This window comes from Leuciscus leuciscus (assembly GCF_965113295.1).
Source record: "Leuciscus leuciscus genome assembly, chromosome: 18".
Classification (NCBI taxonomy): Eukaryota; Metazoa; Chordata; class Actinopteri; order Cypriniformes; family Leuciscidae; genus Leuciscus; species Leuciscus leuciscus.
In genome coordinates, this window is record NC_138742.1 from 22514114 (window position 1) to 22530184 (window position 16071).

At 39.1% G+C, this 16071-nt stretch overlaps 1 protein-coding gene across 2 annotated transcripts in view; it reads right to left on the reverse strand.

Annotated features, from left to right (window-relative positions):
- Nucleotides 1-16071, reverse strand: part of plxnb1a (plexin b1a) — a 77427-nt gene that overhangs the window by 35928 nt on the left and 25428 nt on the right. For both annotated transcript variants that reach the window (XM_082144970.1, XM_082144969.1), the window contains exon 2: nucleotides 44-123. In XM_082144970.1, the coding sequence (XP_082001096.1) occupies nucleotides 44-57 (14 nt within the window). In that variant the 5' untranslated portion in view covers nucleotides 58-123. The remainder of the gene's footprint in view (nucleotides 1-43; nucleotides 124-16071) is intronic.

Here is a 16071-nt window from a genome sequence, read left to right on the forward strand (position 1 = left end):
ACAGCCATGTTTAAGTATGATGGGGGGAAAAAAACAGACATACCATTTGTCAGACATATAATGTTCGGGAGGCTGCTGTCCTCTTGGTTATCCAGTGGCATAGCACATGCCTGTGGAGACAGTCTGTGAGGGTAGAAAAACATGCCGATTAGCTCTTACACAGACCGGCATTGAGCAATCTGAAGAGAGGAGGCTTAATGCCACAGTGGCTCATGGGAGACACAGCTGTTGAGCTGAGCAATGCTTCCCTGACAGGAAATTGGATGATATGGGCCCTAAGTCATCACCGAGGCCCTAATGCATTGCGCTGCAGTAGCAGATTGGCAGAGATCTTGGACTCTGAGGACGCAAACTGTCGATGATGTTTTATATGAATCAGATGTGATTAATAAGAGGCCATTACAGGGTAGTAGTCTCAGCTTTCTTGAGGCAATTCAAGCTGACCTAAACAATCAATAAGATAAAAAGTGAAATAATATGATTTGATGACTTGTGTTATCGTTCAGCATCACCCGATTCACCATTTCCCTAAGTGGAGGGAAACCTCTGAACCTTTCATAACCCACATTCACTGATCTTGGTTTAAATGCACAGTAGAGTGACACTTACAAAACTGACTGCAGGTCAGTGAATAAGATGATTTTAGGGTCTTAGTATTCATGACATGTTAGCCTTGGCTAGTTAAATATCTATCGTTTAGCTATTACCTGCTAAAAAATTATTAGTGTGATAAATCATTAACCTGGCAATAACTATGCAGCAACTTCGGAGTATAACAACTTTAAAAGATAAAATGAGGAAAGGGAATCAAAGAATTAAACAATTAAACAATTTTAAAGATTCTTGTGGTTTCATTAATGATTCTTTTGAATTTAAGGAAGTATTTGGAAAGCAGAAATGCTTGGATCATTTCAATAATAAATGTAAAACAACATAGAAACAAAACATGAGGTCAAGTAAATTGTTTTTATAAAATACAACTATCAAAACTCACAATGCATATATTTAACACATTATCATATAAACAACCAGTCAGCAACTACACTAATTAAAATTTCATAAGTCGTAAGTACAATATAAAACAGTAAGAGTTCTTGGCGTTGGGAAAGACTAAACAAGGACTTGCAGTTTAGGGAATGATTCTGCTCCAACAGATTCATAAAGTTGGGATTCACTAAAATATAGCAGCTCATTAGAATCATTTGCTTGGTAAGTCTGATTCCTGAGCAGGTTATTTTTATTGATTGACCTGTGTGTTTCACCACAGTTGTGTGAACACACACACACCACACTGTGTGTTTGGTTCTTTTCACCAAGAATCGGCTCAGAAGAGACATTAGCTCAATAATCAGACTTCACTGGTCACGCTGTATGTTTTTGATTCACTAAAAAATAAGGGCTCAGTAAGAAATGAGAAGTATTCAGCTGGTCATATGACTTCAAAATGGCAGCCACCATGAGAGGAGACCACCATCTAGGCTAGTCATCTTATATAAAAGTACATCATTTTATACTCATAATATGTACATTCTAGTGCATAATAGTACATCATTTGTAAAAGTACTGTTTATTTCTTTGTGTAAACCTAAGTACCAAAACAGTCTGAAGATGAGGTGACTGCTACAACCTAACATTTACATAAGTTGGTAACTAACCACTGACAGACTTGTTAGACAAAGCATGCTAAAGCTAACCAAGTGAGTGCCTCTGCCAAGCCATATAATAAGACATACGTCCAATTAATTCACTGAATTTCACCCTAGTTACAAGAGAATGACTTCACCCCAATATAGTTACTTACTATTAACCAAACAAAACAAATAAAAGTGCCCCAAGCTAACCTATTACCAGATTTTGGAGGAGTGTTCCAAGAGGTCCTGTTGAGCATTTAGAAACCCCCCTCAACATTAGGTTGTACCCTGAAAAGCAGCACAGACAAAAGGTCTCAAATAGAGCTCAACCTCCACAGTTAGCGAACAGCAAACCGAATAATAGAGGCTCGTTAGGCCGACTGCTTTTAAATCTTCACTAGAATAGACATGCAGGTGGTGTTGATTTAACACCAATGACAGTTAAGGCCGACACAATGCAGAATCTCCTCTTCACAGACCAGTCATAGAAAAAGAGGGGGGAAGGAGGAAGCGAGAGAGAGAGAGAGAGAGAGAGAGCAAGGATTCCACACAAGAATGACAAGCACTTCACCCTGTATTAAAGGATAAAACTCTGAGCCGGCCCCTCCGAATCGTCCCTGGGCTGAAGGGAGTGTATTGTTTGGAAGCGTTCCCAGGGGCATAGATAGATGCTGGGACCGGCAGGGCAACGTCAGGCTTGTGAGGCATGCCTCACACAGCAGCACCAAGAGGAGACTGACCCCTCTGTCTCTCTGGGAGGGGTTGGCAGTGACCCCACATTTTTATGGCCCCTAACAGAATGTTACGCTGTCACGCCTCATTGGGCATGACAATGAACATGAAAAGTTGCCACTCTGGATGATTAAGAAAGCTATTTATCCATCTCGTGGGACAATGCGGCCATTCAGCACGTAGAAAGAGGACTGAAACATAATTCACAGCGTATGAGACGTCTTTTCAGATATCAAACCGATGTCGTTAGCCTCTCCGCTAAAGAAGATTTGTCTGTAAAATATGGTGAATGGGTGTTGCGAACAATCCCCGGCTGTATTTCGGACTTTTCCAAGAAGGCGTGAGAATTGAAAGAGAAATGAGGGAGAGTAAGAGAGTGAAACAGTAGCATGCTTATGACAGAGAGAGTGTTATTAATAGAGCTCTTGAACATAGAGGGGCATCGCAGCATACCCTGCATTCCAGACACTATTGTTGACCTTTCCATAGTCATTCTTGCGTAGCCGGACTTTTCACTATCAGGATGATGTCTGTCCAACTTTGCAGTTTATACTAGCCAAGAACTGCCCACCTAGACAGGGAAAGCGCATCTGATCTAAAATGACCAACCATATTGTGTTATGATTTAAGTGGCGTTTAGAAGGCTGACAGTTCAGCGTGGGAAAAACTTATTCAATTAAGTGCACAGCAGTGTCCATCCATGTTCACAGAGATCATTGCCCCCTAGCAGCGAACCATTAGAATTTCTAAACAATTATGACATAACAAAGCCTTGTTTACTGAAATCACGTGACTTTGGTAGTTTGATACGCACTCCGAATCACTGGTTTGAAACAAATGATTCGCAAAGGTTTCAAAGTTTCACAAAGCATGTTTCGTGTTTAAGCTTACACAAGAACCAATGAGGTTCATTCTCGTGTTACGCAGCACGTTTGAGCTTCAGCAAGAACCAATGAGGTTCATTCTTGTGTTACGCAGCACGTTTGAGCTTCAGCAAGAACCAATGAGGTTCATTCTTGTGTTACGCAGCACGTTTGAGCTTCAGCAAGAACCAATGAGGTTCATTCTTGTGTTACGCAGCACGTTTGAGCTTCAGCAAAAAACAATGAGGTTCATTCTTGTGTTACGCAGCACGTTTGAGCTTCAGCAAAAAACAATGAGGTTCATTCTTGTGTTACGCAGCACGTTTGAGCTTCAGCAAAAAACAATGAGGTTCATTCTTGTGTTACGCAGCACGTTTGAGCTTACACAAGAACCAATGAGGTTCATTCTTGTGTTACGCTACACGTTTGAGCTTCTGCAAGAACCAATGAGGTTCATTCTTGTGTTACGCAGCACGTTTGAGCTTACACAAGAACCAATGAGGTTCATTCTTGTGTTACGCTGCACGTTTGAGCTTCTGCAAGAACCAATGAGGTTCATTCTTGTGTTACGCAGCACGTTTGAGCTTCAGCAAGAACCAATGAGGTTCATTCTTGTGTTACGCAGCAAGTTTGAGCTTCAGCAAGAACCAATGAGGTTCATTCTTGTGTTACACTGCACGTTTGAGCTTCAGCAAGAACCAATGAGGTTTATTCTTGTGTTACACTGCACGTTTGAGCTTCAGCAAGAACCAATGAGGTTCACTATTGGGTTACGCAGCAGGTTTGAGCATCAGCAAGAACCAATAAGGTTCATTGTGTTACGCAGCAGGTTTGAGCTTTGAGCTTGAGCTAGAACCAATAAGGTTAATTCTTGTGTTACGCAACAGGTTTGAGCTTCAGCAAGAACCAATGAGGTTCATTCTTGTGTTACGCAGCACGTTTGAGCTTCAGCAAGAACCAATGAGGTTCATTCTTGTGTTACGCTGCACGTTTGAGCTTCAGCAAGAACCAATGAGGTTTATTCTTGTGTTACACTGCACGTTTGAGCTTCAGCAAGAACCAATGAGGTTCACTATTGGGTTACGCAGCAGGTTTGAGCATCAGCAAGAACCAATAAGGTTCATTGTGTTACGCAGCAGGTTTGAGCTTTGAGCTTGAGCAAGAACCAATAAGGTTAATTCTTGTGTTACGCAACAGGTTTGAGCTTCAGCAAGAACCAATAAGGTTCATTGTGTTACGCAACACGTTTGAGCTTTAGCAAGAACCAATAAGGTTCATTCTTGTGTTACGCAACACGTTTGAGCTTCAGCAAGAACCAATGAGGTTCATTCTTGTGTTACGCAGCACGTTTGAGCTTCTGCAAGAACCAATGAGGTTCATTCTTGTGTTGCACTGCACGTTTGAGCATCAGCAAGAACCAATGAGGTTCATTCTCGTGTTACGCAGCATGTTTGTGCTTCAGCAAGAACCAATGAGGTTCATTCTTGTGTTACGCAGCACGTTTGAGCTTCAGCAAGAACCAATGAGGTTCATTCTCGTGTTACACAGCTCACTTGAATTTCAGCAAGAACCAATGAGGTTCATTCTCGTGTTACGCAGCACGTTTGAGCTTCTGCAAGAACCAATGAGGTTCATTCTTGTGTTACGCAGCACGTTTGAGCTTCAGCAAGAACCAATGGGGTTCATTCTTGTGTTACGCTGCACGTTTGAGCTTCAGCAAGAACCAATGAGGTTCACTATTGTGTTACGCAGCAGGTTTGAGCATCAGTAAGAACCAATGAGGTTCACTATTGTGTTACGCAGCAGGTTTGAGCTTTGAGCTTCAGCAAGAACCAATAAGGTTCATTCTTGTGTTACGCAGTACGTTTGAGCTTCTGCAAGAACCAATGAGGTTCATTTTTGTGTTACGCAGCACGTTTGAGCTTCTGCAAAAACCAATGAGGTTCATTCTTGTGTTATGCAGCACGTTTGAGCTTCTGAAAGAACCAATGAGGTTCATTCTTGTGTTACGCAGCACATTTGAGCTTCCGTTTATGTTCGGCGATCAATGTTTATATGTTAATAAAAGCCTAAATTCAATCTGTTCATCATACAAAGCGATCGAGTCTGAAATTTGGACTAAACTGCTCAATTAATATGGATTCGTTTTACAATCTTTTTATGAACTTTTTGAAGCGTCAAAGTGGTAGTTGCGTTTCTGTCAACAGAGGTAAAAAAAATCTTCATGTGAGTTCCAAAGATGAACGAAAGTCTTGCGGGTTTAAAATGAGGGAAAATACTTCATGACAGCCTTAAGGTTCTTTAAGTGGACCTTAAGTTTTTATCTTGCACCCCGTTTCACTAAGGGTACCCTTAACCTTAGAACTCTTAGGGTTTTCTTAACTTAAGGGCTTTCATGCAACTGGGCCCAGGACTTCCCAGCAGTCTGTCTGCAAAGATCAGCCATAAAAACAAATATATTATCCATAGCAGCGTTACACTTAAACCCAGAGTTCTGACAGTGTGTCCCACTTCCTTCAAGCCTCTGAACTTCCCATGACAGCTGGACCCTCAGCGCTATAAATATCCCCATCCTAAACCACCGATGTCACGGTTACAGATCGGGTGGAGACACAACCAAACTCAAACAGCCAAGTCTTCTGTTTCTCACCAGTCTCACTGTATCTGCCTGTGCCGTCACTGACATGCTGTGGTCTCTCCAAGTCTCTTTCACAAGCTCGCCTGTGCCCACAATTACACTTGGCACAGAAACCAATGCGGGCGCCTTCATTTGTGCCTCAATGTGCCAGTGTACTGACAGAAACTCCATGATACCCTACAAATGCCACATCACATCACAGACAGCAACTACAGTATGAGAACAGAACCACATGTGAGATGAATATGAACATACAATTCATATCATGAGTTGTATAGCATGATAAATGTAAAGTCTGCTGAATTAGGAGGTGTGTCCCAAGTTGTAGAGTGGATTTTTAGAGTGTAGTTACCCATGCATGCAATTTTGGGCTAATATTTCCGACAACCCCATTGTTCAAGATGCAATTTGATTCAATACTAGGTTATATAGAGTATTCTTCTGGCCTGAGTATGCAAATGGAGACACAAATGCTTAGCCAACACATTGCAAGTGTGTGTGGTACTGTACTAAAGGGGGCGATAGAGTTCAACTGACTGTGTCAAAGTAGCTCCCCAAAAACCAGTGTTATTTTAGTATTATTTATTTACTATTATATTATTTAATCGTTTATTTATTTATTTTTATTATTATTATATATTTAGTTTCAGTAATTGTGTTATGTGCTTTTGTAATTTTTATATTTATTTTTATATTTTTATTTATATTTAATTTCTATTTCAGTTTTAGAAATATTAATACTTCAACTTTAACTTTTAATTGTGTTATTTTAACAACAAAAAATAAGTTTGTTTTTCATCTAATACTTACCTTTATTTTAATTAACCCTAGAATGCATAAAGGGGGTCAAATTGTGATTTTTTTTTAAATATTTTATTTGACATACCATGAACTCCTCAAAAAAAAATGGTTTCTGATCCCATCAATGTCTTTTTCATACTTCTTGGTCATAAGATGTGGGGGAAAAAACATTTTTGTATCACTACCCCATTTTCTATGGAATTGATTGTGGGTTTTTTTTCAAATAATATTATAAAAAATATTTATAAGCTTGGAAAAATATGTTGTGAATCCAGCCACATGCCCTGATATATCTGAATTCACAGTATCCAGTAGGCATAAAGCACCCCGATACTGTAGGTCACATAAAAACGCTAACCTAGTAACCTTGTGTAACCTAACCTACATCTAGCTTGCGTTTATACTACACGCATGCATATTTATACTATAGTACATACTTTTTAATGGTTGCAAAGTAATTTTTCCATCAAATGAAGTACCTACTCAGACAGTATGTGATTTTGAATGGATTTGTAGAGAAAGGCCACAGGAAAGGACATCTGAAGACCCAAAGGAAGAAGTGCAATCGCTGCCCAAAAGTTATGCACAGAAAGGTACAAAATGTGTGCGTGAAATGTTCTGTCCCTGTCAACAAAGATAATTTTCTCTCTGAGAAATGTGGGGACTACAGTATACTTTCCAGTAGCTCTGAATTGTTCGTGGATTACTTTCCTGATGCTAGATGTGCTTTTTGGAGCTTCAAAAACTCAGGCTCTATTCAAGGCCATTACAAAGCTGCAAGAGCCAGGATATTTTTTAATATAACTCCGATTGGGTTCGGCTGAAAGAAGAAAGCCATATTCACAGAATGGCTTGAGAGTGAGTAAATTATGGGAAAATTTTACTTTTTTGGGTGAACTATTCCTTTAAGTGACTGAATGCCAGTGGCTGAGGCCTATGGTGCGAAGATGTAAAACTGTCCTTCTCAAGTGATCAATAATGCAGAAGCACAACTGCTGATCTGAATCTTGGTTTATGTGGTGAAGTACTGAATGCCGGGCAGCATCACAATAGCAATTGACAGCAGCTGCCAAACAGACCACCAAAAAACAACTGGATGCTGATCAAGAAAGGAAGGAAGCGGAATCAGTGATTGAGAGTGAGGAATAGAGGACATCTGCCAAGATTAATTACTGAAATTATATGTAATCATAATTAAACAGACTGCATTTCAGGATTTGGCAAGACAGGATCAGATGTCAGTCAGAGTTCAAAACTGATAAATCAAATTTAATGAGGCACATGTTAAACATCTCTCTAACACAATGCAAGTCACTTTGTTTGAGGAGCATTTAAAGGCCCCCAGCAGCTTCTTAATATGGCTGTGCGTCATGAATTTTTCATGGCTTTTCCCATCATAACGTTTTTCAGAAGGGCGATGTCCGTCCCCCTCTGAGAAGCTAGCCTTTGTCCTGCCTGACTGACCAGAAAAGAAATCCCACAGCTTCAGCTGAGCGGTAAAAAACAAAACCGGTATCCAACTGCGAGATGGGGGACGACCCGCACACCTGCGGGTGAGGGTTAACGGCCACTTTTGGAGCCCTATCACATGTTCAGATGAAAAGAGGGTTTCACGTGGCCACGTTTATCAGGGGAAGTCCTGAGACGGGCTTGGGGTTTGGGACGTTTTCAATTATTCAACACACTCTCAGCCTTTCTAGTGAACTCCAGATGCTGCTTTGATGAATCGTACAGTGCTGGAACAAGGAAAGAGTGTCTGAGTGACCCCCGATGTGACAGGGACTTAATCAGGCGTCTCAGGCTGGTGCCAAGCTGAGGTCAGTGAAGGGTCATGAGAATCAAGTCACCATTTCCTAACATGCCTTCAAGTACATTTGAATATTAAAGTGATTGTTCCAGATCCAAAGATGGAATTTACTCATCATGTAGCCTACTCGGCCCTTATGTCATATCAAATTGATTTGATATGAAAGTATCTTCATGCTCTTTTAAAATAGCTTACCATAGTAGCTAATAGCTTTATATAAAGTAGTGTCTCAAAACTGACTTCTGTACCAAGTCGGTACTGAAATGTAAAAAATGTGACTAAAAATGTGCATTTCCCTCTAGCATTTTGAGATTCTTAAACACCTCTGATTGGCCATTGTGTTCACGCGCTCAACATATCTGTGATTGGCTACAATGATCAACGCTTTTAAAAACATTTAAATAGACGTCTTCGGCGCTCTAAAGAGCACTTACACGGATAGCCTGCTTTCAAACGCTCCCGTGTGTATCTGGGTAAGCGCGCGGTGAAGAAAACATGTTTTTAAAGTGTTGATCATTGTAGCCAATCAGAGACATATATTTTGAGCACGTGAACACAATGGCCAATCAGAGTTGTTTAAGAACCCGCTTAACATCGCTCAAAATGCTAGAGGGAAATGCTGGTGTCATCACATTTTAACAAATTTCAGAACCGACTTGAAGTTGGTTCTTTTGACAACACTATTATAAAAGAACATACTATAATTATTATGCGATTATGTAATAATACACATACATAATAATTAATATTTATTATTAAAAACAATCATTTAATAATGAAAAAAGTAATATTTTAATAATTAATTTAATAATTAAGTAATTCAATAATATTTTGCGCAATAGTTAAATAATATTTTGCGCAATAGTTACATTGTTACTCACTGGTAATCTTAAAAGTAACTACTTGTATAACACATTTTCATAATAAATATTTCTGTATATTATGGCAATATAAAATAAATAAATAAATAAATAAAATAAACAATAACAACAACAATAATAATAATAATAATAATAATAACTACTATTATTATTAAACAAAACATTAAACAAAATAAGAAATAATACTATTGTAATATTTCTAAATAAAATGATTATTATTAAAATGATTATATAAAAGATTATAATAAATAAATAAATCATAATTATTACACAACTACTCACTAATAATATCAAAAAGATCTATTTGTAAAATAAATATTAGTTTAATAAATATTTCTTATTAATCAGTTTACTAGCAATATGACTACAAAGTAATTATTATTATTATTATTAATACATATTATTGTTACTAAATTAAATCTTAAACAAACTATTGTAATATTTCACTGTAAACAATCACTATAATTATCTACTCACTGATAATCTTACAAAAAAACAATTTGTATGAGAAATATTTTTTATTGTTGTTTATTATGGCAATGGTGCAGCATTCTTAAAAAAACAAAACAAAAATATTTGCACTAAACTTGAATCTGAAACTAAACATGACTATGCCTTTAAACATTCAGTCTGGTTGCATGTTGACTCCTGTGTCTAGACAAGACAACGCTGCCCACTGTGAGTCAGGGGACGTGTGCTGTGTCAGACAGAGGCAGAGACTGTACACATCAGGCTGCTGGAGGAACTGGGTTTAGCAGCACTATGATGAAACACTAGCCAATGAAAAAGCCAGCTTATAACATTCACACTGGCCTGAATTATGTCGGCTGGTCATACGAAATCACATTCCTGCTGGACAGCTTCATCAATGGTTTACTGATTATGGCAGCTGAACAGGAGCCAAAGGCCTCCGCATAATATTGGCCATCCATATATAGTTAAGGCCATTAAAATCAACATGGATAAACACTTCATAGGCAACAACCACTAATCATTGCGAAACCTTTCAGCCTCGTGTTTTACCCTCAACTGGTTTGGTTCTTTTGTGGTCCTACATACCACAATTTTGTACAGCATCTAACAACCACAATAATACTAATAACAACATTTAGAAATTAACCTATTATTTTCCATTCAAAATCTTTTTATGTGTTCATCTGATTGAATTAAATACCCAGTTTATCCAGACAGATATAAAACTAAAGTTTGTCATTTCTGTTTGGGGTTATCATGACTGTGAATTTTATTTAATTTTATTTACTAGCAATTTCTGAGTGAAAATAGTTTTAAAGTAATTTTGAAACAATGACTACCAATACATGGTTTTTGGATATTAATTCATATGTTATTTTGACTTTTCAAAATAAAAAACAAAACAAAACAAAACAAAACAAAACAAAACAAAACAAAACAAAACAAAACAAAACAAAATAAAATAAAATAAAATAAAATAAAATAAAATAAAATAAAATAAAATAAAATAAAATAAAATAAAATAAAGCTAATTCAAATTAAGCATTACAACATTATAATGTATGGCAAAGGTAATCTATATGTAAATATTCAATATAGCCACATAACAATAAATAAAAAATAAAATAAAATAATAAAATAAAATCTCAAAAACATTGTGCATCCCTATTTATTACATTTCTTTATGAATTATTCCTGGTGTTTCTGAGACCCCAAACAAAAGTATATACTTAAAGCCACTGTTTACCCAAAAGTGAACGGAGTAAAAATTACTCTCCCTCAAATCATCTCAAATCTGTATGATTACGTATAATTCTTTAAACATAACTGTAGATTTTGTTCTTCTGTGGAATACTAAAGATATCTTGAAAAATGCCTACAGGTTTGGAACAACACAAGGTTGAGTAAACGTGTAAACAATGCAAACAAGTAAGTACCATTTTTCATGGAGGAATGAAGCAAGTTATCAAGTTTTTTTGTTTTATAATCAGATCTCACAGGATTCACAAGTCTTCATGAAGTTTCAACATGGTACCTCAGAATTAAAGGGTTAGTTCACCCAAAAATGAAAATTCTGTCAGTAATTACTCACCCTCATTTTGTTCCAACCGCGTAAGACCTTCGTTCATCTTCGGAACACAAATTAAGATATTTTTTGATGAAATCTGAGAGCTGATCACTTCTCCATAGGCTGCTAGGTGGCCCAAACTTGCTGGCCCAGAAAAGTTATTAAAGAGATCGTTAATATAGTCCAAGTGACTACAGTGGCTCAATCTTAAGTATATCAAACGACGAGAATACTTTTTGTGCGCAAAAGCAAACAAAAATAACGACTTTATTCCACTATTCATTTCCTTCTCTCTGGGCCTCGTAGTGTTTTTGCGTAGCGCGTCTGTGTTACACGTCAGACACATGACCAGCGTCGGCCAATAGTGAGCCTACGTGGTGACGTGTAACACAGACGCGCTACGCAAAAACACTACGAGGCCCAGAGAGAAGGAAATGAATAGTGGAATAAAGTCGTTATTTTTGTTTGCTTTTGCGCACAAAAAGTATTCTCGTCGTTTGATATACTTAAGATTGAGCCACTGTAGTCACTTGGACTATATTAACGATCTCTTTAATAACTTTTCTGGGCCAGCAAGTTTGGGCCACCTAGCAGCCTATGGAGAGTGACCCAGCACTCAGATTTCATCAAAAATATCTTAATTTGTGTTCCGAAGATGAACGAAGGTCTTACGCGGTTGGAACAACATGAGGGTGAGTAATTACTGACAGAATTTTCATTTTTGGGTGAACTAACCCTTTAAAGTGTATTCTGCTTCCACTAGCGCCCAAAAATAATGATGAACTTTGCAGAAAACTTCCCCGTCAGCCATTGGCCAGAGAAACAACCGCTACAAACTTGCACCATTGGTTGAGCCAGTGTTACCCGTCGGGATGCTTGAAAAGTCTCAGCATTTGTTTAATGGCTTATAGTCTCTCTGCATTAAGTTCAGTGATGGAGTCATTAATCTCTCAGCTGTCGGCTTCATTGTGACATGAGTTAATGTACGGGTGTGTGTGTGTGTGTCTGTGTCCATATGTAATCTGTATAACCATCTCAAAAACCAATTCATTGTGCTGACAAATGGAAAGCATGTTGAATGTGAACCTCTGTTTGCGGCTCAGATATGAAATGCGCTAGTGAACAGAGCAGAGTTAGCATGCTTATTCGTCTGTTTGCACACTAAATGAATATATTACTTCCCACCCACAACTCCAGCACAAAAGCCCCTCTCTCTCGTGCCTCTGAATGGGCCTGAGAAGGCTCTTTGTAGCTTGAGGTTGTCTTGACGACACCCCATGGTCCAGTGATGAGAGGAGTCAACACGGATACATGCTCCGGTCGGGGAGTCCATTAGCTCACATCAAAACAGGGCCTCCAAAACGACCTAATATTATTAGCTAAAGTTTACACCCAACTGAGGATGAATGCCAACTTCATTGTCCAATCACACTTTAAACTAACTAAATGTGTAGTTGTAGTTTACAATGTAACCACATCTCATATATATATATACACACACACACAAACGTAAATTAATTTAAACAAGAAATTTGAATTGAATGCAACTGCAAAGGCTAAAAACTAATGAATAACATGAATGTTAAAGTCCACATGAAATCAAAATTAAAGTTTTATGGCTTTTAGTATGAATATGTTAGCCTCACTGTTATCTATAAGCTATGCGCTCCAAAACATTGACAAAATTCATATTTAGAAGATACAAACATTCAAAACTTAGTCTCTCACTTCCGCCAATATGAATCAATGATTTTGATGACATCACTACACTTCAGCTTCTCATCAGATTTGCTGTCCAATCAAATGCCTTCAAGAATCGGAAGCTCCACCCCCTACACTATAAATAGACGAGAGAAGTCACATCAAGGATAGCCACACTGAACACAGTGATAAGTGAGCATGATTTATACACTGTGGTGGAGATTGCAGGTGAAGCCGGCAGTAAAGTCAACAGGCACTGTGAGGAGCTGATGTAATGGATGTTAATTCATTCACAGGTGCCTGAGGCGGCGTTATTTTCAGAGAGGATTGCAGATAACAAGGACTTATGAAATACACAAGAGTCTTGAACCCCACCTGCGACAGTAATGGAGAACTCAACAGTTTAACTATATGGACACTGTGGAACAAATGTGCAAGCCTCATTTTGCAGCATTTGGAAATAAGAAATTCTGATTTACAGATTAGCCCCTTTCGCACCGGGTGGTTCTAGGAACACAGTTCTCGGGACTAGCCACCAGAGTGGTTTCCCCCCAAAACTAATGTTCCCCTAGGGCCATTTTCCTCGTTGCATTCGCAACGTCAGTAGGAACTCTGAAGTGACGTAAGCCGCGCACGCCATAGCCTGAGCACACAGCACTCCCATTCTCCATCTTCATTCGTTTTTGATCTGTTTAACCTGTCTAATACGTTATTAGATAGAACTTTTATACAAAGAAAGTAGACAGTATATGAAAAGGTATTAGCGTATTCCGTGTAGTTGATGCCCAATGTTGCTAGCTGAGCAGAAATGCACACGTTTCTCTTGGTCCAAGTTGTATTGGATTTTCTCCTTAGCGTAAAGGTTGAGAGGTCCATCTATCACTTTTTTCCATGTTTGTAGAATTAGTTCCTGGTAGTAAATATATAGCAAGCGGCAACCTCCCCGTCTCTCTCTTGAAACCAACACAGAAGTGAGTTAAACTGCAATTCGTTGACTGGCCGCTTGAGGCTGGTGTCAAAAGTGAGTCAAATCTGTATCTCCCCCATGATAAAATGCCACATTTTACAGCAGAAAAAAACGTGTTTACAGCCTGGTGTCTGTATGTGGCTTTGGTCTCAGCTAATTTTGCCCTTTATAACAACTGTGAGGGGGGTGAATTTTTTTATAACTCATCCGTTTAGTTGATTAATATTTAAAGTTCTGCATAATTAAGGGTGTGTCCACTAGAGTGGCAGGTGGATTCCCGCTGATGTCAATTATGCTAGCCGTTTGTCTGCTGTTACTAGCCGTCACTTCACCTCAGCAAATTTTAGCTGCTTAACTTGCCATCTCTGCAGTGTTTGTGCTTTTTTTCGGGATTATTTCATACAATTTAATACACCCATTACTTCGGATTCCGTCGTTGTCGTCGAGTATCGTTCGAGAGAGCAACCAGCGCTGTATTTCAGTTGTTTTCCTCTGTGAACATACACTAATGGATGTCTGACAATTTCGTTGCTTTTTGGAGTTTTCAGATTTAAAAACGTCAATAAAGGCTCGTTCGTTCTGCTCTCACGGAACAGATAGATTATAATATGCTTATGTACCGTCAGATGAAATCCTGCAGGTGTCGGCGCTTTCTCCGTCCATGCAATAAATGCACATCCTTACATGAGCGCGGATTTCCAGCGCATTTACTTGAACTTCATAGGTACCGTTAATATATCTATGGTTTAACCCATTTGAGAGGCGGCCAAAATCAGAATTTAAAATGGACTGAATAAGCTCTCTACGAACTTGACGAGCGATCCCGCGCTGACGGACCATACACTATAAAAAAAGAGTGACTGAAATGTATGCAAATAAATCACTGTCACACACACTCTCTCAGAGTAATATTAAGTTACTGCATGCATGTACATTTTCAACTAGCAGAATAGTACAGAATCACGATACACAGTCTCACTTGTTGCCATGTCTTTTAACTATTATAATATTTCGAAGGGCAAAAACAGGAACTTTTAATTGGCTTTACATCAACTGTCACTTTAGCGCAAGGCCCTGTGTGCAGTCGCAGACTTGGTACTGTCAGTAGCATATAGCATAGTATTACCTCCCCACCCGTCCCGCCTCTTTGCCCATTTTCTGTTATCCGGGAGTGACGCGAGGCCAAGATGGCGACGGTCGGCTCCGCCCACTTTAGGCTTCAAAAATGCTCTTCAGAAACCTACGGGTGACGTCACGGACACTACGTCCATATTTTTTTACAGTCTATGATATATAGGCTATAATCTGTGTAGACGGCTTTTGTAAAAATGACAGGTGCAGTGTTCCGCATGGGTTCGGCCAATCAACGCACACTCACGTCATTGGTAGATCCTAATGTGCTGGGTTAGACCAGTGGGGTAATCGAGCTCTCGATTTCCGTACCACCCCCGGCGGCCGCCATTGGCTAACAAGCCTTCACCTGCTGTTAGCATCCCATTGACTCCCATTCAGTTTGGCGTCACTTCGACAGCGAATAACTTTACATCTGAGGCGTTTAAAGACTCCATTTGTCCATTATTTATTTCTAAAGAAACACAACAATGTATAAAATGCTCCATTACCTTGTATCTTACGTTATGGCCCCGTAGAAGCAGTTTTTGTAAAAACAGGCTAACGATTGCGTCATAACCACGCGACTCTCTGGAAATTACCGTAGAGACAGGAGGAGAAGCTCGCAGTCAATCGGGGGGACGTGGAGGCATAAAGTCCGATAAAGTCAAGGGAGAAGCCCATTGAGAATCATAAAGTTTCTCCTGCTCCTAGCTCATGGACAGCTCCTACTCACGCTCTCCGTCTCTGCAAGTTTCGGAAGGGAATGATTCAGATTTCTCTTGGCACAGCTACTAGAAGACTTACAACTGTCAGACAGGCTGCTCACGTCACATCCACGTCGTCAAGCTCAGTTTGAGTCTGCGCAGTTCGCTCGGCAATCAGGAAATGAGTGCTTC